Raw genomic sequence first — 27,087 nt, 5'->3', positions numbered from 1 at the left:
AATTATTTGAGATTTAAATTTTGATTAAAATTTAGGCTTAGGTCAGATTTAGTTTATTTTGTTAGTTTAAATACATCAACATTATAAAGCTAAAAGCTTTAGAGACCTTATGGTTTTATAATTCCTACATGCATACTATATTTATCTTAGCAAATAACCTGGCTTTTAGGACCAGCTATTTCAAATTGGTGATTTCTTTCACCAATTTCAAATCTCTCGTCTGAAAGGAGAGGTGTTATTTATAGTCCTGTGCAGTATCAGTTGTTTATTGCTATATCAGTCCAAACACCCTCTCTGTCTAACTAAATATATTTCTTAAATAAAGTTGCAGGGGAAAATAAAAGACATTATTTTGTTTATTCAGGTCCATATTTATTGTATAGTGTGTCGATATGTTTGATCAGCGGTTTGTTGAATAGTGTGCCGACATCCTTGGCGAATACGAAGTCCAGGTGGTTGAACTTGGGCCAGGAGCAGCCTGGTCTGACGTCTTCTAAGGTCCCAGTTGATTTTAACTGGTCAGCCAGCCGCATAATTTGCTGTTGAATTTTAAAAAAAGCTTAGTTTTTACTGGAATTATAATATGTGGCTACACTGGAATGGAATGAATTATAATACAGGCTAAACTGAAATGAAATAATAATATACATTTTAATAAATGTGGACTACATCACATACATTGTTCTGAACCCAAAGTAAGTTGCTAAAGCACTTGTGTTATGGAATTCAGATACAACGAAGGTACCACAAACACCCAGACCCGAGACAATGTAGAAATGTGAATTTTTACATTGACCCGACCGGGGATCGAACCCGGGACCTCAGGGCTAGCGACACCTTGAAACCGGTGCGTACGCCACTCGACCACGGAAGTCGTCGAATGAAGTCTAGAATAATTTACCCTGTTGATGGGTTATATCATGATTTGACACATTTCTGCTACAGCTATTCTTTTAAGCTCAATTTTTCATAAATTACTATTCTGAGAATCAATGTCTGAAAAAACTCAGTTGTCAGTATCTTTGAACTTTAGTCCTGAGGATTGTTGAAATATGAGTAAAATTGCAGAAGTAGTAGTAAAACTGCAGAGTAATTCCCATTTTAAAGAAAGCTTCATTTCAGTTATGTTTGGGTTTTGAAACATTAACGGATCTTATACTCAAGCTTTTAAAAAAATTGCGTGCTTTACTAACCATGACCATGTTTTAAGCAAAAGCTAAAATTCAGATAAATATCGCACTGTTTTGGTCATATAGCAGCTATCTTTCTATCTATCTATCTTGTAGCTAGACAACAATTCACGGAAAATATACACGGTACTTCGTAAACGTATAAATATTAGCTACCACTGGACGCAAGCACGTCTAAACTGATACACCCTGTAATGATATAAAATAAAAATATATTCCCTTAACTTACAATCTTGTCTGTAAGTTGATCATTTTCCCCATACAGCAGAGAGACTGGAACCTTGACGTTTGTCAGATTGTAAGGTTTCCCTGGAATTGCTAGACCGCCACTCCAAGTCTGGAATACACCTGAAATGCAGATAGTACTATTATCAATTTCAGTTCTAAATAAACACCGAATCTTGATGGGTCGAATCTTTTAGGGATGAATGACAATATTCATATTCATATTCATATTCATATATTTATTTGCATTCCATAATGTTACAAAAGATGTTATCGAGATACGATCTCTTAATCAAAACGAAGGGCTGAAGAAACAGGCAAAAGCAGGGAAAAATTGGCGTTTGAACTTCTGAAAATCTGAAAGTGGTATATTAAAACGAAATAGGATAAATTAACAAATTATCAGAAAAAAAAACCAATATTGTACCTGTTATTGCAATTTTGGCGAAATGTTCTAGCTGTCTCCACGCAGCCGGTTGTATCCTATGCATGTATATCGGCATCATTTCCTGAAACAATTAATGTTTAATAACACCAGTAACATTGTCTTTCTTAGGGCCTGATTCACCACCCCGCCCAATAAGTTCCCGTTAAGTTACTTGACAGATTTTTTCATACAACGAATGGTATTTTTTTCAATTTATCCGCCAGATAGCGGCTAATCATTGATTGTGAAACAAGCCTCTACAGTATTAGTAACACAATTCTTTCAAATGGTCCCCTTTTCTCATTCATTGCAAGCAAAGATTTTTTAGGCTATGAAGCAAAGGGCTCTGTTCTAATTTTTTGCCATTCCATTTCACCTCTTGATACGTCTTAAATTTTCTAATATCTTACCACGTCATTTTGTTCATAGTCTTCTCCGACTAACGTGAACAAAACGTTTGTGCAGAGGTCGTATTCCGGTTGCCTCGGGTTGCACAGAGCTGCTATCAGTCGCTGCAGAACCTGTGGGTCCAGTGACAGCGTTCCTTGTGATCGCATTATATTCTGCAACAAAGAAGACGAATCCTGAAAGTTCCACTTTGAGTCTAAGAAATGTTTGCCTTTACCTTATTAAATTTTATCTCAAATAACAATCCAATCATACATCATAATTCTGACTGAAATGAGTCTCTTCGTATGCTATTTGGCAGTCATTTGCAAGAAATGGCACGTTTTGAATCAGTACTATAACACGACCAAATCAATGAAGTAATTTGGTATTAAGGCCACTTGGGACTTGGTAGGCCTAGGCGTAGCCCTATTTAGCGTAAAGCGCGTTACTGTTCCAAGAGCGGAGGAAGTCCTTAAAAATTTTACCTTGACCATCAAGCGCCATTTAATAAAACGAAATGGTTAAGTAAAACTTACAGCAAAATCTAAATTCATGAATAAAGTCGCCAACGGTCTGATGTTGTCCATAAACACAGCTGGCGCTAGAGCCACGAACGAGATGACTTTGTCGTTGTACTCTGGCTTGAGGGCCATCATCGTGAAGAAGCTGGTGGTCCCCATGGAGTAGCCTACGAACATGACTTTGGGCAGGCCCGTCACGTTCAGCACCCCGTCGACCATGGTCGGCAAGTCGTGTTTACCATGCTCGTGAAAACTGGAATACAATAATAAGGTCATGATTAAAGATATCAGATGTTCCATTTGGTATCGAAACTAGTTGGCATTTCCGATATCCTTGGTTTGGCTTTTTGTGCCGTAAATAACCCACTACATATCTAACAATTAATGTCAATTACGTTTAATAAGTATTATGTCATTATATAATTTTTAAATCATTTTATATAAATAATGAAACTATTGTCCTAATACGCAATGATGGTGGGTAATATTTCTAAAATTCCTAAAAGTGCTGTAAAATTTAGCTTGCTTAAATGACTCCACATCAAAAAACGACAACAATATTTACCTAAACTCCCAGAACTTGGGATCACTCCTCGTTAGGTTTCTGTGAGTACTGTACACGGTGCCCCTCAGGTTTCCCAGCCACACATCGTATCCATAGTCTGCTAGAAGATACGCTGAAAACAATAATTAAAATCATTTTATTGACAAACGTAGAAGGGCGCCCAGATGATTTCTCACATATTACCACCCATCATTATAATCGGGTATCTTTCTTCAATTTTGGGTTTTATGGGACTCTACCAAAACATTTGCTTTCTGACTCACCAAGACTTCTCTCTGGTCCCATGATGACGAAGTCTCCGCTGCTGCCGATAAGGCCGTGGACGATCAGAATAGCCTTCTTTCCCTTGGCGCCAGGGTCTCCAGTCCTCCTGGCTGAGCGCCTACCGGCCGGGATCCGGTGCATCTGAAGGACGTAGCCATCTTGGGTTGTCACTCGATGCTTCTCTATGGGGTAGCCCGCCGCTCTTATTAGATTAGGCTGTAGAATATAAAACAAATAAGTTTTTGAAATCCGAACATTTTTCATGCATTTTTATCGTAATAGCTATCGTGAGACTGATTCATTATTAAATGATGCAACGGTTTACTCACGCGTATTTATCGGGATTGCCCGACTAGTTCGACTCGCCACCCCGCTGCTTCAGCTCATGATTACTGACTCCGGTTGGGTCCAAAACTAGTCGGGCACTCCCGATAAATACGCGGGAGTAAACCGTTGCCTCATTCAATAATTTTTTATGCAGTTCCAATTTTAGGATGTTGTCTGACATTCTTTTGTTTTGAACTTAACAAAGTTCTATTATGTAACTTGTTTGAGTAGGTAAGTTGCAAACATGTTTGCAATTGCAACATTTAAAGAACCGTGTCTAATGAACAATTTAACATAATGATAACTTAAGCAATAATTTTCTTTAAGCTTACCATCAAATTAACCCCTGGACAAAGTTGCGTACATAATTGATACGAGATTTTTTCCTCCTATTAAATTACATTGATTGCCATCTTTGGTCTAATGATTTCAACGACGTGGATTCAAGCTTGCTTAACCCAAGTAATTCTGTCCAATAAGAGGGATTATTTAACGTGTAGTTATGCTCCTCACAATGAAAGATGTCGCACGTGATTATAACCTTCCTCTTGTTAAACATTGTAATATTTTACAACATATGTAACTGGCGATGCTGAATGACTATTATGTTGGACTCGTAATTCTAAATTTTATTGGATTCGTTGTATTATACTGCATTCGTTAAGGTACTTAATAAAAAAGGTATACAACCTTATTGTATCCTTAATAGGAAGATACATACATACATACTTACAGATAATTATTTAAAAATAAACGATTGATATACATATTTCAGTCGCATATTATTATTTGATTTGGTAATCTTTAGTTGGTTTGGTTGGTTGGTAGACGCGGTTTAATTTATTTTACTGAGTTTTTTTAAGTAACACTCAATGTGTTTAAATGTACAGAAGCGCAAAACAAACCTAAAGAAAATAAGAAAGATCTTGATTTTGCCCCACGTGTTCAGAAGAATAAATTTAAGATAACTTATTTTAATTTATGAAATTTTGCCAATAAAAATTCAACTGCTCGTTAAAAAAATACAGTAAATAAATAAATTATGGTACTTAAATATCATTATATCAATAAAATTAATGTCGACGAAGAGGGTGACATTGACCAAGTGAGTTTATTTGGACCGCAATAATTAAAACGAGTACTAAACTACTAATGTCTCGAGCTGCTTTTAGCGATCTGTGAAGGTCTCTCTGAATATAGTGCTACTGGTATTCAGGTTAGGATAACTTCTTAAGGGCCTTGACTATAGAAACTTCTCAGTAACCCCACGATATGTAGAATATGACGAACGGTTGGTTACTTGGCGAAAAGTATTATTAAGTTTAATTAGAAAAAAACACATATTAACTTCATTTTTCGCGCGAAAACAGTCTGTCACGTGACATTTCAAGGTAACGTCACAAAGAACATAGTTTCTGAATTTGAAGACTTCTCAAATGATAACTTATAGGACGTGTGTAGTGCTAATGTTCCTAAAAGTCCAAAGCGTCGAAAACAGTGTTTACAGTTAGCACGCCGAGAGTTATATTTTCAGAGTAAAGTTAAAGCGACCGCTTAACCTGTAGCCCTGAACTCGATAGACCTAGCCTAGAACCAGACCTTTACTGCCAGTTAGCCAGTACACCTCGACATCACAAAATGTTGTACATTTTGCATAGAATTGTCATTAAGGCAAATGAAAAACACCGTTAACTTAGTAATTGTAGATAATAATAACTCGGTTTATTTCAAACCATGGAAAACTTAGGAGTGAAAGAAATCAATTGTATAAAAAGTTATGAAAACTGGACGAAGTACATATAAGACTTAGCTATTTTCATAAAAAAAAGGAAAAAAAACGACACTTGTGAAAAAAAATGGTCACATAAAATCGGGATAAAACTATCCTTTGCGTTAATCCTGGTTATTAACCGTGCAGTGGTTTTTGCGTGAAGGAGGAACAAACATCCATACAAACGTTTGAATTTATAATATTAGAACTAAATTTTAAATTTTAATCTATCGCAGAAATTTTCATAATAAACTAGCTGACCCAGCAAACGTTGTTTTGCCTAATAAATTATTTCTAGTTGTATGTATTTTTTAATGCCACATTATAAAAAAATAAAAACAAAAAATTTCGTCCAAAAAATAAAATATTTTTTTTAGTGTAAGCAACCCTTAACACACTAATAGATGTTAGTCGATTCTCAGACTTACTGAATACGCATATAAAATTTGGTAAAAATCGGTTAAGCCGTTTCGGAGGAGTACGCGTAACTAACATCGTGACACGGGAATTTTATATACTAGAAGATTAAATAAAGTCAAAGTAAATTAAAATACATGTTATTGCATATGGCAATGACAATGACAATGTAGGTATTTGGAAGTGTTTCGTTTTTGTATTTTTTGCCCAATGTAACAAAGTATTTAATTGCATGGATCTTGGCTATTAATGTGTAGTTCTAAACCGGCATTTATGCATAACTATAGTCTATAGTGCGAGTAAATTGTGTATTGTTCTGGTGTTAAGTATAAAAAAGGTAGATGTATAATCGGTGCCCACGCTTATTGAACATTAGCTGTAATTCGACTTATCATCCTTTATTTATTATTTACTACTTTGTAGCAGTTAAGTATGAGGGATAACGACTGGGTATAAAAGATAAAAATATTTTCTTCCGTCAGATTGATAATTAAGAAATATTCAACACAATTTTTGTCGCTATCTGTACGATGAAAATACATCTTTTCAGTAATTGCTGAAAGTTTATGTCCAGAAAAGACTATAGGGTCTAATAGATTAAAGGTATTTTACCAAGAATATGGGAATACCTAATTTTACCCCTACTGGGTTAAGAAAATATTGAATTTTGCGATCTTCATTATACATGAAAATTATCACAGTAACTTTTCTGAGGATACACCTCCCATATTTTGTATCCCGCTCCCATAGGCTTACTCTCCCATATTTATCGGGATTGCCCCACTAGTTTCGTACCCAAACGGAGTCCTTAATCATATTTATTAGTTGATTCATATCGACTTAGCATAGACACCTGTTTGTGAGGTAGCTGATCGTTGCTATAAAAAAACAGGTGTTACACACTACAAAAGGTATATTATCATATCGGATTACTTAACCACAATTATAATTGCAAATTTGCATCAAAGGATGCCTCGGTAAATTATAATTGAACATTAACGCTGTCACCATCTATTTTCTCGACGCCTAATGACTCATTAAGATGTAATAATCCTCATTGTAATATAACGCAGACTGTCCAGATGCAAAACAATTTATATATATGAAAAGGGATATGATGATGTAGGTATGCTCGTTATATGTGTTTTGACATAATTTTGTAATTTCAAACTCTAAAGAACCCAGAAAACAGTTATCGGCTTAATTTCTACCGCGAGGAAAGTAAATACTCCTACCTAAAAGTAAACTTTAAGTGTATTAACAGTAGGCGTCCCTGAGATCCGCGGTATTTCAAATTCCATCTCTATACAGTCTCTACTCAAAAGAGTGCTGTAAACTTTTTTTCTGAAGTAGATTTATTCAAGTTAAAGTAATCAGTTTGATGTTTTACGAGATTCAGCGGAATACAGCCTTCTTTATCCGCTCGATCAAATTTTCAATAATTAAGAGAATTTAAAAATCGACTACTTTTCAGAATTTTAACCTCTGAAGATCAGCTTATGACAGTTGGGCCGTTATTCCGTTTGTTGTTTAGTAGTTAGACGTAGTTATGCTGTAAAGCTTATCCTGCATTCCAAATACCCAAAGTATGACATACATTGTCTAAATCACAAAAAATGTCCAAGTGTCCACCACACGTTCAAGGAAATAAAAACATAACTCATACATAAATATAGGTGCGTGCTACAAATTTGAATGCGGAATTCGCAGGGCTGCGCTTGCGCATCTTTATGACATAATCATAGAAACGTGACGCGAATCCTGCGCGCCATTGTTGTCGTTTTTGTTGTTGCCTTTGTATATTGGACAATTACAAGTCGCGTGTAAGTATGCGATTATTGTAGAAAGGTTCTAATGGAACTATATTCCATCGTACCATATAATTATTTTAATTTTATGTCAATACATCATGGGATGCCGTGTTTTGTAGGTGCAAGGTAATTAAAGTGATAATGGACGCCGTTTGCGGAAATGCAGGTATTTTTTTAATAATATTTCTGATGTAACACTAAAATAAAGAAAAACGTTTTAATTCAGTTGGTGCTTGAAATATCAGCAGTCGAAATTTTTTATCAAAACTATTATAGTTTAAAATTTGGTCTTCTATTGGACGTCTTTTGTGAATTATGGCCATACTTTTTTCGTGTATTGGGTATAAATGATTACAATACTTTTTGATTCTTATGTTCTTATTCGATACTTTAATCTAAAAATACAATAATTTACATATCGTCTGGTCCTCGGCATACAAACGCACTAATTTACCTTAAACCTCTAAAATATTCCATTAATAGAATACAATTCTACCAAATATTTATTTGTAAAACTTTCCGAGGATACGTTTTTGTAGGGTTTTACATAGTATTTATAAAAAAAACAGATTTGTAAATAATTGTACACGACGCCGTGGATAAAATCTAGTGGATCTGTATGCAACTGAAAGCATGTTTGTAACGCTACCTCGAAACTATTATTTAAATTATCGTCATAATTTTATTCAGTTTAAGAAAACCCTCAACATCAATAAATTTCCCAGAAGTTGATGTGAGATGTCAATCTTTTTCCTACCTAACTGGGTAATATGTAAAAACGTTCGTAAACTTGGCATAAAGCACGCAGTAACGGCAAAACCATCACAGATTATAAAATAAAAAACTGGCGAAGTGTCAATAAACTGTTACGTAAATATATAAATATCACTAACGGTATAGTGTTATGTGATCAAATGCCCAAATATTCCCGTTAAGGGAATCGGTATACGTCTGTTATTACTTAGGCCCCAGTTGTGAAGGATTGCAACGCATTGCCATACACCGACACAAAAACGCGGATTACGTAGCACGGTGGTTCAGGTTTAGTCAGTAAGAGTCTGACACTACCCGTTCTCTCCCAGGGAGAGAGGGGAGAGAGTGAAAAAAGGCCCCAGTAACAAAAAAAATGATGGTTATCAGTTAGTCCTGTTCCCCCTAGACCAATTTGAAACCAGGGTGCGGTAAATATCGTAACTCCGACCAAGGCAGGAATGCGACCGGGTTGTTATCAAGTCAGAGTAAACTAGACGTGATCCCACGCTGTGTCTTACGCGTGGGTGGTAGTTACTTAGCAATATACTTTTTACCCCAAAAACAAAAAAAAAACAAAACCGCAAGTCCGGTGTCCACCAAAGCATAGAAGGAGACGAGACAATACAGGATGTCTTTAATAAACGAATTCGATTTAATCCACCGAAGTTAGAGAGATGTGTTAATATAAATGCTGGTTGGTTGAAAACATATTTTCTCATCCCTCCGCTTTGAAGAATATTAGACCGTAGACAGTATAGTATTCAGACTATTAAGTTACACTGATTTTATTTTATTGCAAAGTTCTTCCACATGTCAATTTGTCTTAACTTGAAATTGCAAAGCAATTACACATAAGACACACCATTATAAAATTAATTGATTACCAAACACAATGTTTCAATAAAACTCGTGTTTAAACAAAGTAAGCTCAAATTAATTTAAAGTCCACACAATTAGACACCTTCCAGCACATGAATGAATACCTCTATCTTTTGATAATATGTTATCTAACTCCATGGTAATTGCTTTCCATAGTGACTTTGTATATAATTTTCACGGCCACGTTTAACATAACAATATAGTAAACACAACATACATTGCAAGCTAAAGAAAAGCTTGTGAATAATAACCGGTTTAAGATGCATGATATGATGTAATCATTTCAATTGTCTTGCCACTTTTCATTACATTGTCTTTATATAATTTTTACAGATGTAAGTAATAATGTTAATTTTGGAGGCAAATACACTAGCTAACTATTACTAGTTAGAACATACGTTCTAATTGTATATTTCAAACAATGTATGATTGAGACACGTGTTTTAACAAAGTTGGCATTCGTTGTAAAGTTCGCCCATTAAATATCCTGTCGGAAAAATAATCCTTGCCCCTCCCAGCCTCCCCTCGCTTTTGTCTCTCGCTCATGCCTTTTTTGCCCATAACCGGATAATACATCATCAAATGACACCTCGCGCTTTCATTTCAGCGAATTTTACTGACAAAACCCCACCCATTTTCCTTCCCTTACCCTGTTAGTACTGGAGCCATGGTAAACCTTTCGGATAATCCCGATAGCCTTTCATACCCTATGATTTAACACCAGTAAAATACCATTTCTTCGTGACATTGATTGACAATGACATTGTATTAAATTTTCACGGTCACGTTTACGTTAGACATAATGATATCGTATCAGCCGCATCGCCGACGTGTCAATTAACATAATAAGAAGACAGTTAACAATGACAGATACTTAACCATGGTTATCAAGTCGTTAGGCCCCGAGCGAACAATTATCGCGCACTTTAAAGCGATGGATAATGAATCTGGTAACACTGTTTAATTAACTGCTTAGGAAAAGCCTGTATTTCTTATGAACTGCAGGAAATATTTATGCTAAAGATAAAGTTCCCACAGAAACCGAACTGATCCTCAGAGCCGGGATATGGATGAGATGTACTTCTAAGTTGAACTACTGGCTTCAGCATAGCAAGTTTTTGAAAGTACTGAGCAAAAGGAAAAAATGGTGAAGTTAGGGATTATCTTGACTGTTCAAATATACATTGAAGGACCAAAATCAGTTTGTTCATTCTGACTGACTGCAGTCAGGACAGCTTTCGGAAAACATGCAATGTTCTCAAATATAATGGGAAAAAATGGAGTAATGATATTCCTTTTCTTATTCTAAAAATTTGTTCCAAAACTTAGATTTTTCTTTTTGAAAACCGCTACAATACAATAACCTGATTCGAGACTCCTCCTTTTTTGTAACTTACGAGACATATTTTTATTGTGCTACCAATTCGTACCAAAAGACCAAAATGGCTGATCAAAAATGTTAATGCCATACCATTAAGGCACGGCGTGGTCTTTGTTCCCCCACGGGAAAAGATTGTGGACGTAAGTAATTTATTGTAATGTGTATTAATATAAAGCGCACGTGCGTTTCGCTTGGTGGCTATTGTAAATGCTATTGTAGATCTGCTGGTCTTTTGTCTGGGGACGAACTACGCGGAATTGTCTCATTATTGTTGTTGTTAAACGTGAATACAATAATATGTTTAACGAGGGATACTTTAAGTAGTGCATTTTGACCATCATGTGGCAGAAATTAATTCGTCTTATTTATTGTTTCAAACTCTGTTTGCGGTTTTTAATTATCATAGTCTAAATAATGTTGAATTGATAGACATATAAAATTCTTGTATATTTCACGCAATTTTTCCTTACAAGTATGACTTTTTGCAAATATATTATCAACTTTTTCCGAGAAAGCAATAATCTATTGGGAAAAACCTAGCTATCTTGTCATCTCAAAAAAAATGGATCAGATCAAGTCTTTTTCTTTTTGACATTTTGTGAATGAAAAATGAAAACTCTTTGGTAATTAAAAATGTATGCCTTTTTTATTTCTATGTAAAACTTATAGTATATTTATTTATATTTCCTTGCCAGTATTTTTTTTAATAAATAAAATAAATAGTGTAGTGTGATTTAAAAGATCATTCCTAAAATTTTAAATCTTCGATTATCATAATTTATTTGCTTAGTCATAATATCAAGTGCTTATTATATTATTACTACACGTACTGGTATCGGTCAACGCTACGCACTTGACCTTTCAGAAATGGTTTTATGCACGATTTTAATTTATGTAATATTAACTTTAATCACCCATTGTTACTGCCTGTAAATAACTTAATTTTGTTACGGTAAACGTTTTTGTTTTGCCAATTTAAAATACCAGTCAATCTTAATCAACATAAATTAGAGTTATTAATACATTTATAAAGAAGAAGAGCTCGTGGCTAAGCTATAACTGCACAAGTTGAACGATCACAGGTTCCTACGAGTTCCTACGTGTTTGGACTTTGGATAGCACATGGAATTATGGGTCCCGGCTTTTATTCAAATAGCTTTGACAGTCGTTACGGCTAGTCAGAGGCAAGAAAGTCTGACAAAAATTGTGTTGCTTAAGTAACGTAAGAAAGGGTTCCGTAAAGAGTCTAGGGAAAGACTTTGTCTGACAACAACAGCCAGAGCTCCAAAAAAACGCCAAAAACGTCTCATCTAACGTAGATAAAACTATCTACATGAAACCGATATAAAGACTCATTTTTAATTAAAATCTAATCAAACATTTAAAACAATTAAGTTTGAGGATATAATTAACTAAAACCATTAGGTTTTTCTGAGACTAACTAAACTAATTGCAATTGATAATACCTAGGTATAGGATGATTTTTAAGTTTAGGCTAATTATTGTTCGATCAATGTCATGAAGGTTAAGGCGTCAAACGTATATCCCGGGCTGAATAGGAAAATGTAATGAAAAATGTAAGGAAAATGTCCCAATTAGAAAAAGATAAATGTTTCATAATATTAAGTTGTTCCTTCTGTCCTAAGTCCTAGTTCTTTCTTTGCGTAAGACATTTTTAAGAAACTTTTATCCCGGTTGGAGTGGTTAGTATCAGAGTCTATATTATAAATCTGTTTTCCTTTTTATGTCTCAGTGAAGGCATCCTAAGGAATGTCCACTTGGCCTTTATTGTCATTATTGCCAACATAAACCTTAAGTTTTCAAGCCAAAATTGAAATTAAAATCAAAAGTCATGTATTGAAATTATTTTACCAAGTAGAACTTTTTGAAGATCAATTTATATATTAGTTCCCTGTTTCGCCCACCCTTCACCGCTTGCCTTCTTTGGTCTTTCCTTCTCCTTTTACCCTCTTATGGTGTGTGTGTGTGTGTGTGTGACTTACGAGACGAGATCCTAACAGCATAAGGACATCATACTGGTTTTTGGTCTTTTTCATTTCTTTTTCATCTTTTTACCAAATTACGTTTTTGTTTTGGTTCATTCTTTCATAGGGAAAAAAAAAGAATTTTTACTACGTATTAAAAAAAACACGGGCTCCAATTTAAAACCTGCTTTACCTTTGACATTAGAGACGACCTTACTTTGAGTTTTTGTGCTCAACGAACAAGGAACAAGTTTGTAAGTTGCCAATCATGTTATCATTGGATAAATTACAAAATTAAGCCGTGTAATTGACTATCGAGGGTTGTTACGTAAACTAGATATAACGACTGGCTAAAAAAAAAAATGTTTTTATGCCATCACATAGGTAATTCAATAGGCATCTATTTTTGCCTTTCTGAACAATCAAAATTGAAAAAGATAAAGTGCTTAGTTTAGGAGAGAATTTTATAGACATAAGTGAAAGAAATCTATAATTATTATTTATTATAACTCGTGGCTAAGGTATAACCGCATAAGTGAAACGCTCACAGGTTAAGCTATGCTTGACGCGGTTGGTCCGTCGATGGGTGACCATCTGTGTCATAGCAAATTCCTCCGTGTTTCAGAAGGCACGTTTAATTGTGGTCGTTACAGGTAGTCAGAAGCTTGAAAAGTCTCACAACCCGTAAAGAGCAAGCAAGGGGTATCGTGTTGCCCAGGTAACTGGGTTAAGGAAGTCAGATAGGCAGTCGCTCCTTGTAAAACACTGGTACTCAGCTGAAACCGGTTAGACTGGTAGCCGACCCCAACATAGTCGGGAAAAGGCTAGGCCAGTGTACTAGTGTCCCATTATGGCACACCTCGTCCGGCCACCTCCTTCTGGGCCTGCTGTGAGTTCTGTTTTTTTCTTATTTACTATCCACGTAGTTGGTTGCCTTACTCATGTTCTATGGCATGTTAAACTATCAGTCCCTGCTGTTGTTTATGAATGTTTGATTCACGCTACGTGTAGTCAGAAGCTACAAAGTCTGATAACCAGTCTTACTAAAGGCATATCTATCGTCTTGCCCAGGTAACTAGGTTGAGGAGGTCAGATAGGCAGTCGCTCCTTGTTGTTGTTTGGTATTGCAATGTCTAAGCGTGACAGCGCACTATCCGGCGTAGTCGAAGTATCTCTTCGTCTCTTTTCCACAATTAAAATATTCGGCTCTCAGGAATAAAAAAATATATACCTAATTCATGTTGATTCATTCATCATATAAATGTTTTATTGGTTTTTATGCAAATCATGTTTACATAGTATGTCATGCCTGTGTTATACATATTTATACTAATATAATATGCCTTTACTACTGGTCTTATATAATTGTACAATAAAATTGGTCAAGTGCGAGTCGTATTCGCGACAGGCATCCGTATAAATAGGTTAATGAAAATTAAATTTGCTACTAAATTAGCTATCCGTCAATCGTCAATTTTACATTTTTTTATTAAATGATGTAACGGTTTACTCACGCGTACTTATCGGGAGTGGTCATACAAATTTGTCGAAAATTATGACCGTAGCAACCGTCTCTTAACTTTGATGTTTTGTTACATAAGTTGCTGTTCTTGTATCTAGCTATCCTTCATGAGATAGACCCTGATGACAGGCAGATAGACAGCGGAGCCTCAGTAACAGGGTTTTATTTTTACGTTTTGAGTACGGAGCCCCAAAAACTATAAAGATAACATTGACTGATAAGAATGGCTCATTAAACTTTCATAAACGACCAAATTATATAAATATACGATGTGTACTTGTTTGAATAACAATGTAACGTAAGTACTTACTAATTAAGGTTTGTAGGATTCCTGTCGGCGGTAAACGGTGAAATATGGATCTAAAAGAAGGTTCAATGTTAAACGATAATGAATGTACAAATTAAGATTAATCTAGGCGTAATATAAGACATTATTTATTAACTGGATTACGGTTATATCTGCAAAAACATAACTATCCTGTAACGAATTCGGGTAAAAGTAGCCTATGTGTGTCAAGGGGTAAGTTACCTCCATATGAAATTTCATCGAAATCGGTCCAGCCGACATGAGGATGTAACTTGCCCCACAAACATGCAAACACACGCAAATACTATCGTATTTATAGTATTAGTGTGATTTCCTATTATTCTATTCGTTATCATGTGATGTTTGACCACCTCAGAAGCCAACGAAAAGACTTACTGCGTCCTCTTAAAGAAGGATTAAAATAATACTTACTACCCTAACACAACTATAATACGTAATATTTTCCCGCGCTTTTATAGACTTCACGATTTTTATAACCCAATTTTGAGGCATGTCCCGATAACCAACCCGATGACAATGCAATTTACAACTATAAAAATGACTGGACCAATTTTGATTATTTGAAGGGAATAATAATTAAAAATGTGGGTATTAAGTTTTTTTTGATCTATTAATTTTCGTATAGCTTCACTTCATTATATTATATCTGAGTCCCAAAAATAAATAAGTAATTTGATTGCCCTGTTTCAGGGTATTTGATTTGACTCTCAAAGGGCATGTATGTATTAGTTCCTTATTTACACATTAAGTCTTATTCTCCGTGTTAAAAATATTTATGTTTTTTTTTAATGTCGTATTGATTATTTCCGCTCAATAACTCTGTATTTTTTTTGGTACTCACATTAGGTACGTGATCGGCCTTGTGATCACTTTTATGTCCGTATTCAAGTTTTTAAACTTTATTATTGATACTTTTCTTGTTTTTAGGGATCCGTATTCTAAAAATAAAACTGGACTATTAGAAGGTTTATAATGATTAATAGAAGATATTGCTAAGGCTCTGCTATTAGTCCTTTTGTAATATGAAAGGAGATAAATAGTATCTACCCATTAACTTCATTTTAGGTAGTTGAATTTCTATAGAATATTTCTATTTCCACTATTACAACAAATAGTAAAAAAACTAAATAAATTGAATATTGAAAAGGCAACAAACATGATTTTTTACATATTGCTTTGCTACCGATTAGGTACAGGTTGTTAAAATAGGTAAGTTTTGTAAGGGTAGTAAATTAGTTAGATGACAAATAAATTTGTTTGGACCCTCAAATTTATTTGTCTCTCAACCGATTTATTTTTCTTGTGCTTATGCATACAGAACCCTTAGCGTCGTCAGTCCGATACGTACTTGACTGGTTATTTATTTTATTTGCAGTTTGAAGGTAAATGACCGGACTCTATATTTTTTTTGTCTGTAATCATTTTTGAGGAATGTTTTTTTATTTAAAACTACGAGCAACTAATATTGTTTTTATACATGACTGATAAATGTGTATTGCACTTCCTACTTTGTATTCACAAAAAAGGTATTATTTCTGGGTTAAAATTTTGCCTGTGACCTATTGCTTAAAAAATATATTTTGTCTTTCGAAAAGTGAAAAAAAAGAAGTCGTGACATTTCCCCTTACCACATCACTTAACTTTATCTGTAAGGAACAAACGTATAGACAATACAATTTATTGTGTCTTTACGAATATCTCATGAAACAAAATCTGCTTAGTTCAGTCAATATTTTCTTTGAGTACCTAATAATAATGGGATTATGCAATAAATGAGTGCCAAACTTCCAGTCATCAATTAGATGGTAAAACTTGCAGTCGTTGAGTTAATCAGTATATGGTACTTTAAATGATAACACACAAAATAAACTTAAAAGATAGGTGTAACATTTTGTATAAGTGATCCTAATTTACGCTATTTGGCTTAGGACAAACCGCTGGAAACGAGGGCTACATCTTATATAAAATTGTTTCTATTGTAGATGGCTGCTTCAGTGGTTTAGTATTTTAATTTCAAATCTATTGAGACCTTGTGTCGCAGGGAGTTTCACAAGCATTCAAATCATAAGCTCGCAGTCCAGATTCGGAACAAAAAGATCTTTATTGTAGATCACACACATGCTTGTCCTCAATGATCGAGCACGCGACAGATCGTACGTAGGACAGTTTGGTCAGTTAGGGATGGTGATCTTATTCCTATCTATTCATTCAAACTGAGTTCCCTACTTAGATTTTGTAATAAGAAATGCATAAGAGATTGGATTTGGGAAGTATGGCAGTATATGTATACATTCCTTTGCATCAGAAACATCGCCAAGCTTTTGGTCCTGAATATCATTCGCTGTCTCTTTGACGTTAGCAGTAATCCTACAGTTTTTGTAGCTGGACTATTGTGTTATACATTTTGCTACAATCACACCCAATACACTTAAATAAAGGAAATGCAATATTGTTACGCACGTTATAAAATAAGCAAATCAAAGTTATGCTCTCTATTGGAGATTTCACGGTTTCTTATTTTGTTGTAAAATCATTGTTTTATGTCGTAAAAGTACTCTTTTATTATGTCATCCAAGTGCGATAATTTTGAAACTATTTTAAATTGGCTGTCTTTCTCGAATAATATGAATTAGTTCAGTCCTTCGATAGAGGATTTAATAGCCACATTTTTTTTATTAAACATATTATTATTAACATAATCTCTTTCTTTTTATTTATATTTTAACTCATTCAACGATAACGTAGCGTAAATTATATACGACCGGCTCTGACTATTATACAATATAGTCGTAAAGTTTGTACTCACTACTGTCATAAACGCCTCCTTCCTCAGCTGTGCCTCACAACACACACAAAACAATAAAAACAAGGATAATTTTACTAAACTCATTTTTAATTCACTATCACAGCACAAAAAAATCAATAATAAATTATTAAAATACACGACCCTCTTTGGTCGATTTTATAAGTCTTAAAAAAAGAAATATATAAAGCTCTAATTTCAAATGTGGTTGTTTCGCGCCACGATCTCATCTCAATACTCGAAACGCGGCAACCATGCACAGGTTTTTATCATTCAGCCTTTTGCACGCATCCTACGTCAGCGCTCGTGTTGTGAATAAGATCGATGTGTATCGCGGAAAAACAATATCATTTTCATTCATCGACCGTTTTTTTTTATTGTTACTTTGATCATTTTTAATTTGTTTATTGTCAGTTATGTTGTGTCCCGGTGTTACGAGTAGGAACACTTAATGGTAAGCAGTCTTATAAGCTTGGTAAATGTTTATTAACTAATAATATGGATTCCGACTTTAGTTTCCTTGCTTTTTATTTAGCGTACGTCCTCCACATAAAGAATTTTAATCCTAGTGTCGCGGCAGGTTTCACAAACAGTCAAGTCACATGTACAAAGCACAAACTCAGGACAAGCATTCGTGGATGACACAAATGCTTATCATACGCGGGGATGAAACCCGCGCTCAGTGGGTTTTGCGTGGTGACCTCGAAGTCCTGTGTTTTAGATCGGTGCATGGTAGTAGCGTGCAACTCGCTTCCTATTTACAGGCAGTTTGATTAAGGTATTTTTCTTCACGATCCCCCTAATTATATCTGATCAATCCCGCTGAAACCGTGTTCGTTAAATTTGCGTGAAAGCAGGACAAGACTTGATCAGTGTGAAGATTCCTTCTTTCGGGTACTTCCCGTACTTCGAACTCAAGGTAGCCTACTAGTTGATTTTGGCCGGTGCACGTGACAATAAAGATGCAAATTGAAATGCATGAATTGATCATCAATAATTATCCTTAATAATTTAATCAAAAAAGTTTTGCTACCAACTAACTTTATTAATATAAACTTATACACCGTGATTTTTTAGTCGTCTTACAAAAGCAGCCCAGTTCATGTATCCAATGACTAGAACACGTTCATGATAAAAAAATAGGTATTTATGAGATTTGAAAAAAAAAACGCAATTTTTATTCAATATTATGATGCAATTCGTAGTCTTTTAGAAACACAGCTCTGTTGCGAGCGCGGTCTGAGCCTTGTAGCAATGGTGAGGGGCGCGGGCGGCGTTTTTATCTTCTATATATATAAAAGAAAGTCGTGTTAGTTACACCACTTATAACTCAAGAACGGCAGAACAGATTTGGCTGAAAATTGGTAGGGAGGTAGCTTAGAGCTAGGAGACGGACATAGGACTTTTTATCCCGTTCGACAGCGTTCCCGTGTGACTTGACATGAAACGTCAGTCACTATAAAACGTGGTATAACAAAAAAGAATCAGGCTTGGAATAAGCTGGGGAGCACGAGGGCGGTACCAGGAGAGCACATAGCCGTAGTTCATTAGGGTGATACCAGGAGATCAGATAGTAGTATTTCATGAGGGTTGTAGCTGGGTAGCAGGTACTGTACGCGTGGGAGTAGGGTGGGACCTTAGAGTAGGTAGAAGTCAAGAGGGGATTACCAGTAGACCAGGTAGCAGTAATACATGAAGGTGGTACCATTAAATCGGGGAATGGTAGTCAAAATCAAAAATAAACTAGATGTCTATTGGCAGCACCCATTAGTTTGGCTCTAAGTTGCAGTAGATGTATATGAAGGTGGTTGCGATCTTGCTGAAGGGACGCGATTAGCATAAAAAACTAATTCAATCGGCAATATTATTAAATCATGTGTTTCTTATTTACAACCTATATACAACTTAAAATGATTACTTAAAAACAATCAGCAATATTATCATCGACTCTAAGGCGGTACGAAATCCGCCGGGAAAGCTAGTTATTTATAAGAGTATATTTCAGATCTCTCATGTTTAATTTTTCTTCGTACTTATTATCTTAGATGATGATAAAAAAAATCGCGTCTAGGGGTATTTTATGTCGGATACATGAACTGGGCTGCTTTTGTAAGACGACTAAAAAATCACCGTGTATTTATCTGATTTTAATGCTATTATTTCTACGGTAACAGGAAAAAAGTAAGTAAAGCCACGAGGCTCATGTCTAACTAGTATATTAAAATCCAAACCCTTAAACGCCATACATGCACATATACTCGTAGGCTTCAACATTCGTTTGTTTAATTTAACGTTATTTAAATAATTATGGTAATATGTCTTCCCATGTGCACATTCAAACGCGCTCCGACTATAAATGCGTTTTATTGCGTACGACCGAGTGTTTTATATGAATATATTTTTATATATTTTAGATATAGTTATAGTTTTTGTCCTGGGTGGTCTTTTGTTTCAAAGTCATTGTTAAAATAACCAATACGGTAGCCAGTCCCTTTATGCTTATCAGGCAGTTACGGCCATTACGCCGATTTTTTGTCGCAATAATAATTGAATGTTTGATATTGGGCGTAGTAAAACCTACGTTGTAACAGTCGAAAAAGTCTTTATATGTTTGCGATTAGTAGTAGTTTTGTGATCAAAAGGACTAGAATGTAGTCATATATGGTCTATCGTGATACTTCCGACATATTTGAATGATAATAATCGATTACTCGCAAAGTCACGTTAATAATTATTGAAATAAAAATGCATTAGTTCATTTTTTCAATGTAAAACTTTTAGTTACGTCAAGTACCTAGAAAGCTGGTCGATAAGATAACTCATTCGTTAGTCAAATCTCACATCAAATGAAGCCACTGGTTAAGGATTTATGATAAACAATAACAAGCGAAGTTGATATAACTACAAAATTGATGACTGGTCGTCCAGAAACCGGAGATTGTGTCTAGACATTCTCAAGAACAACTTTGAGTCACTGTCTGTTTGATAGGCTACCTGCACTAAACACTCTTATATAACTAACTGCTCATTATTCATGATAAATGGGAGTAGATAACGTCATTCCCAAGAATTTGATAAAAAATAACCTTACCATAGCTTTTGCAAACCTTAAAATATGTGTGACACAAAAACCGTGTTCAGTGCTAAATAATAAATTAGATTAACATATTTTAATGCAAGGATTATTTCGATTAGGTTCATATATCTTTCTGTTGCTGGTGATAGGCTCCCTGTTCCACACGTAGGCTCCAAAGCAAATCCATTGTGCTTGGGTGCTTTGAGAGGCTGTCAGTCTAGTGTATGAAGGATTGCAACGCTTTGCCATACACCGACACCGTAGCACGGCGGTTCAGGTTTAGTCAGTAAGAGTCTGACACTACCCATTTCCTCCCCCGAGGGAGTGGGTGCGATGAGCAGAGGATTTCCCCGCCTTAACACCAGCAGCAGTATCAGCCATCCCAACTCCTTCCAGGAGCGCACTGCCAATGAATAAGAAACAAATATACATACATATAACAATGGCGATATAAAGAAGTCAAAGAGACTGTATAAGAATAAAATTATTTTTTTCTCGCTCTCCAAAAAAAGTGCGATCTGGCAAATAATATCAGTGAGTTTCTAATTGTTCCAGTGTGTGAAAGATGCAGCCATGTCACCGGGCGCGCCGGCCGCCGCGGAGGGGGAGCGCACGGAGCTGCTAGGCTCGCTCACGACGCAGCAGCAGCAGAGGACCAGCGCCAGGGTCATCAAGAAGCTGCGGTTGGAGCCGCCGGCCGACAGGGATAAGAGAAAACCGGGCTCTGACGGTGAGGATGGCGATTATTGTCTTATTGTGTTCCCAATGCATGCGTTATAAGTCAGCAGTAGTGTCCGACAGCGGGTGGGGATGTAAGCTGCTCTGTATCTGCACCCACTGATATAGTCAGACTCATATGGCAAGATATGCACCAATGGTAAATTTTGTGCTGTAGCTAATAGGAAATGTGTTATAATTTTAGGTTGGTTTTTCATATAAAAATAGGTGGAAAAGAGTAAGTTAAGCTAAAACTAAGTAAATTTCCATAAGTTCAACGCATCATTAGCACTAAAGTTATTGAAAATGTGTAACGAATTGCTGGTCTACAACAAATCACAGCTAATATCAGTGGGTTTTATCACTACGTTTTCACTTTAAAATTTGGAACCAGTTATGTGCCTTGTAGAACGCCATCGTATTGTGCCTCTAACTTCCATAAAAGTTGATTCCGCATACCTAAGGAACACTAGGGGCTAAGCTCTAAAATAATAATTATCATGACCAGTTTTTAATCTGCTATATCTTTAATTAATAATATGCATAACAGGTACAACTATAAAACACCAAAATAAAAATTAATCGTAGCACACGTAGTAAAAAGCTACCTACAAATCCTTTGCACGTGAGTGTATAATTCTAAGCAATGTTGCAAATATTAAACTGGTGTCAGTGCCTATGTAATACTTGTAAAGGGTTCAAAAATAGTTGTGACTTGTCGAGTTATTATTAACACCTAATAAAAAATAATATAGAAATTAAGTCTATGTGGATGACCTAGCAGACCATAGAGTTACTAAGCAAGTATGAATAGGTCATTATTCAAAATTTTCAAAACGTTGATAAGCAAACCAGTTTGTATCAACATAATCTCGGTAATCTGGCTCAAAGCCCAATAAATATAGGACTCATTAAATATGAACATAAATAATATATTAATATTATTAAAAGATTGCAAAAAAAAATACCTGCAAATTCGGATATTGTTATGTGTAGAATACAACCGGTCTTCTAATATTGGTAGACAGCGAGACGTTCGTAATCATGTCTCTTCGACTTCTTTCTTAACTATATTAAAATTAAATGAGTTTTAATTACTTATCAACAGTAATGTAATAAGTAGGAGCACGTCACTATTTTTACGTTAATCCACAAGTTGTTTCTGCTATGTCATGTGAAGATAGAAAAACCTAAAACCAAAGAACCTTTTTGCCTCCCGACATACAGACAACTAATTAATCAAACTTTTTACAAATAATTACTAGTTTTTAACAACCACATTACATACATAATATTTGCATAATTGATATCACGCGCTATGGAGTTTTTTTCGCTGTTTCTTTTCCACACATTTAGGTAGCTGAAGGGCGAGCGAGACAGGGTGCCGTCTATTTATTTACGTCTAAAAATAACAACTTAGAAGCCTGTTTAATATAATGCATTTTAATTTAGTATTTTTTGGTTTCCAGACATACCCGAATGCGAAACGCCAATCAAAATAGAAGATAAAGAACTAAAGTTTCCAACTGTCAAGCAACGGATGCCGAAGGCTCTGTGGTCTACTGACGAAAAGAATTTGTTCTTTGAGGCCTTAAACGAGTACGGGAAGGACTTTGACGCTATCACTGCGTACATATGCGCCAAGATGAAGAAGAAGGGTATGCCGGACGTCAACCTGAAGACCAAGACACAAGTCAGCCACTTCTACTACCGCACGTGGCATAAGCTGTCCAAACATGTGCATTTTGATGAGAGTAAGTATGGAAATTATAGTCGTAGTTCTTGTACAGTTGAGGTAGGGTTTTGGGCTGTTTCACCACAGTACAAAGTCTTGGAGCAGTAGAAAGAATTCATAAAAAACATAAACTCGTAGTATTTCAATAATTAAAATAATCGTATTAAGCTCTATAATAATACATGTTCCATATCAAAATAAACATGTTTCATATCTAATGGAACATTTACAAAACGCTGAGCCGCTTAATTAAAAAAAAACTTGAAAAGGAGACTGCCAAGTTATAATAAGACAATTAAATCAAGTTATAAATCTTTAAATAACTTTAACATAATGATTGTAGTAGACATGCTAGCCAGTGATAATAACACAATAATTTTGATGTAACTTAATGTCGGATAGCTAATCATAGTCATATCGTAAATGATGTCTCATTATGCTCCCCACGTGTTACACGGAAGGTTGTTGTTACAACACCGGCAATATGCTTGTTTCTATTCTTGTTATACATAAATGATTCTTCGACGCCACACATTTATATCGTTAGCTTAATAGTGTGACCGCTGGACTGCTAAATCAAAGTTCCTAGATTCGATTCTCGTACGTGCTAATTCCGAATTCGTAAGGAAACTGACGTAGCTGATAGTCTTTCAAAGGTGTGTTAAGACACGGCAAAAGGCTACAAATTATTTTTTTAAATGGCAACTCCTGTAATCCATGATCTACCTACAATAAAACCACCGAAACACTTAAGTTCGGTGCGTCCCAGGAGTAACAATTAACTGCCTTGGAACCCGCAACGAAATTAATCAGAAATGGTAAAAAGGAGGAGTAAGAAAAAAGACTACGAGCTCGTAGCCTTTTGTTTGTTAGTATATACTGACACCGGGTTGTATATCAACTATATGATGAGAATACGTGATTACTAGTCAAGTGCGAGTCAGATTCGCAATACGGAGGGATCCTAATATATATCGTTACCATAATATATTATAATATTTAAAAAAACACATTTTCTTTTTATTTTTGCATGACAATTTAATACATAGCATTCTCTTTGTTTGTTGCATCTTAATAAAAAATTAAGTATGTATTTTATAGCAGCTAAAAGTATATTTATAAGTCTACATTTTTACATGGATACCTTTGTTTATGCCATTCTCCTTTGTCTCTTGCCCTCTTCAAATTATAAAAAATGTTATGATAGTTATGTATGCCTACAGATGGTTCCAAAATATGTTGGCTCGGCCTACTTAGTAAAATGCATCCTAATAAGCCATTCTAAATGCGAATTTGACCTTCCCAATTAAAAAAACCTTAATTGGATGTTTACATCAAAACCCCTGGGTATCCAAAAAACTTGTTTAAATAGGTTTTATTTATAGGTAAGGTTAAGGAGATTAAGAGTTGACGTGTATGTGATTTCACAACTGGTTTTTTGGTTATATCTATATCTATACTAATATTATTAAGCTGAAGAGTTTGTTTGTTTGTTTGAAAGTGCTAATACCAGGAAAAACTGGTCCGATTTGAAAAAATAGTCCTTGTTAGATAGCCCATTTATGGAGGAAAGCTAAAGGTGCCATCACGCTATACACCCAGTATTAATAAAATTTATGTAACACCACTTGGAAATGCTTCTGGTCTCAACTATTAATCCGATAAGTAACATTTCTAACTTCTCGCCGCGCAGACGAAGTCTCGTGTAACAGTTAGCTTCATTATACAAAATTCTACTAATTTCGAAGTATATTTTATGAGATAAGAAAAAAAAATGTCAAATTGCCACAGTTAATTCTGCTTATGGAACTTTTTTTTTAATTAATAACTTGTGGCAGTGGTCTTGCGCCTCTATAAACAGATTTGTATACTCGAGGGTGCAAGTTCGATCCCGAATAAAGGCTAGAACTAACGTGGTTTTTTCAAAGTTATGCTATTCTAAAACACAATTTTGAGTCGGTGAAGGAAAACATGTACACTGGATTGATGATGATGATGAATGATGACTGATGGACTACACGGATAGTCGGGTAGTATAGGCCTCTACGCCAAATCCTAAGAGCGCTACGTTTCGCGTGTTTGATCCTTGCGTAGGCCTAGTGTTTGGTAGATCCACAATTCTTGGTCTGAGTATGGGTAACGGTTTTCTTACAGCTGGTTGGTTTCTGGGGAATAGCAAATATGTCCCAATCACCGTAGGGCCTGCGACTGAAGATTACTTAATCAATATTAAAGAATGCTACAATAAATGTTTTGCAGATGTAAAAAAGGTTGCGCAAGAGTTATACGCGTTGATAAACTACGGTGAGCTGCGGAAGAAGCTGGTGTCGGTGAACGAGAAGACGTGCGCGCGTCTGGGCGAGATGGTGCTATGTGGCAACATCGTGGTGCGAGCGAGAGGGAGGAACCTGCGCGTCAGGACGCCCATGTGCCGCGCCTTGAGGCGGCTCAACCAGATCACGGGTAAGTACTGGCGCGGAGACTGTAGAAAGAGTTGACATCTCTAAAAATTTGCTTGAGTTTTTTCATTTTCCGTCTATTTTTGCACAGAACTCTTAGTTTTTACATTTTTCGCATTAAAATAGCTTATGTTGCTACTTTTAAATTATGTTACAATTCATTCAGTGCTGTTCTTGTTAAAGTTAAAGTGCGATGTAGAGAATCCTTTCGGATTTTGAGTAATAGTAAAGATTTGATTGCCTCAATCTGCTGCTTTTATCATGTGGAAAATAAATTGCTATATCACACGGGTGATTAGCACTTGCTGGCACAGTTGTCACCATATTCATAGTAATCCTCCTAACAGATTCCGCAAAGAAAACGATCATCGCTTACTAAACTTGCATTTGCAATCTTAAATACAGATATAATGTATGACCTTAAACTCACCGATCACATCGTTCTTGCTCACCCGGCTATGCGTGGTATTTTAAAATTTTCGTGAAGTCGATTTCCAAACAAACTCTCTCATGCGGTACCTTGCGGTTATGTAAGAAGTTATCTTCATATGTCTCGTACTGTACGTGTGGTGGCCAGAGCTGGCGCTGGGCGCGCGCGTGTGCTCCCGCGCGCAGGTGTCGCTGCGCGCGCGCTCGCGGGCGGCGTGGGCGCGCGTGCAGGCCAGCGCGCACAACCCGCGCGCCGCGCTGGCGCTGCCGCTGCGCACGCGTCTGCGCGCGCTGCTGCGGGCGCTCGCCCTGCGCTGGGGGGGGGACGTATCCTTTACACAACCTAGCATCTCTGTACACGCAGCTGTGAGGTGTATGTATAACCTGTGGGAAACTGTGTAGGCTCAATTTATTTTTTGTTTTTATAACAAACTAGCTGTTGCCCGCGACTTCGCCTCCGTGGGTATAAGATATAAGTTATGATTTATACCTGCTATGTTTTTTTTTCACATTTTCCATTGTATCTTCGCTCCTATTAGTCGCAGCGTGATGGTTTATAGCCTAAAGCCTTCCTCGACAGATGGTCTACTCAACACAAAAAGAATTTTTCAATTTGGACCAGTAGTTCCTGAGATTAGCGCGTTCAAACAAACAAACAAACAAACTCTTCAGCTTTATATATTAGTATAGATGTACATTTTATAAAAATTATTGTGCTGTTGCACTGTTCCCACGTGTTCATTGAATTAAACAGTAGTAAAAGAAGCTTAACTTAGTATTCCGTTTTGATGTGCAATATAAACCACGCATTTCAGTGACTAAAATGTTATCTTGGTAACACCTACTTGAAAAATCAGCCATTCCCCCCTAAAACACACAACCATGAAATCCCTAACTCAAGCAGTGTTCGCTTGGAAAGTTCTCTGAGAACGAGAAGCTAGAAGACGGACAGAAAGAGACAGAAGACTATGAGGAGAACGAGCCCAACCGGGAACTAGAAGAGCACCTCAACTTGGAGACCGATAGGATTATTATCCAAGGTATACAAGGTCTTTGCTTATGATGCTACGAGTATGTTATCCTTAATAGATATTTGTCCTTCAAAATCTGTT

The 27,087-nt window shown here is 35.9% G+C and overlaps 2 protein-coding genes across 2 annotated transcripts in view; one reads left to right on the top strand and one right to left on the bottom strand.

Moving 5' to 3' along the window:
• The window catches only part of LOC113500337 (protein cramped), a 37,946-nt gene that overhangs the window by 1,471 nt on the left and 9,388 nt on the right, over positions 1–27,087 (top strand). The window contains exons 3-7 of the mRNA XM_026881089.1: positions 21,191–21,365; positions 22,822–23,106; positions 25,347–25,550; positions 26,124–26,302; positions 26,880–27,015. Coding sequence (XP_026736890.1) covers positions 21,191–21,365; positions 22,822–23,106; positions 25,347–25,550; positions 26,124–26,302; positions 26,880–27,015 — 979 coding nt within the window. The remainder of the gene's footprint in view (positions 1–21,190; positions 21,366–22,821; positions 23,107–25,346; positions 25,551–26,123; positions 26,303–26,879; positions 27,016–27,087) is intronic.
• LOC113500339 (lipase 1-like) lies at positions 351–17,799 on the bottom strand. The gene is made up of 8 exons (XM_026881094.1): positions 17,563–17,799; positions 3,582–3,798; positions 3,319–3,430; positions 2,769–3,006; positions 2,253–2,405; positions 1,843–1,924; positions 1,420–1,538; positions 351–539 (listed from the first exon to the last, which is right to left on the bottom strand). Exons 1-8 carry the CDS (start codon positions 17,644–17,646, stop codon positions 357–359), a joined length of 1,188 nt encoding a protein of 395 aa, XP_026736895.1. The 5' UTR covers positions 17,647–17,799; the 3' UTR covers positions 351–356.

Source organism: Trichoplusia ni, chromosome 13 (assembly GCF_003590095.1).
Source record: "Trichoplusia ni isolate ovarian cell line Hi5 chromosome 13, tn1, whole genome shotgun sequence".
Classification (NCBI taxonomy): domain Eukaryota; kingdom Metazoa; phylum Arthropoda; class Insecta; order Lepidoptera; family Noctuidae; genus Trichoplusia; species Trichoplusia ni.
The sequence above is the reverse complement of the archived record's forward strand: the minus strand, read 5'-3'. Positions and strand labels throughout refer to the sequence as shown.

Bases quoted from the DNA above. Each gene is read 5' to 3' on its own strand.
- LOC113500339 (XM_026881094.1), bottom strand. From the start codon at position 17,646: ATGAGTTTAGTAAAATTATCCTTGTTTTTATTGTTTTGTGTGTGTTGT. The intron at 3,799-17,562 runs GTGAGTACAAAC...TATATTCTACAG, and splicing joins AGGAGGCGTTTATGACAGTA to CCTAATCTAATAAGAGCGGC. The intron at 3,007-3,318 runs GTAAATATTGTT...ATTGTATTCCAG, and splicing joins CCCAAGTTCTGGGAGTTTAG to TTTTCACGAGCATGGTAAAC.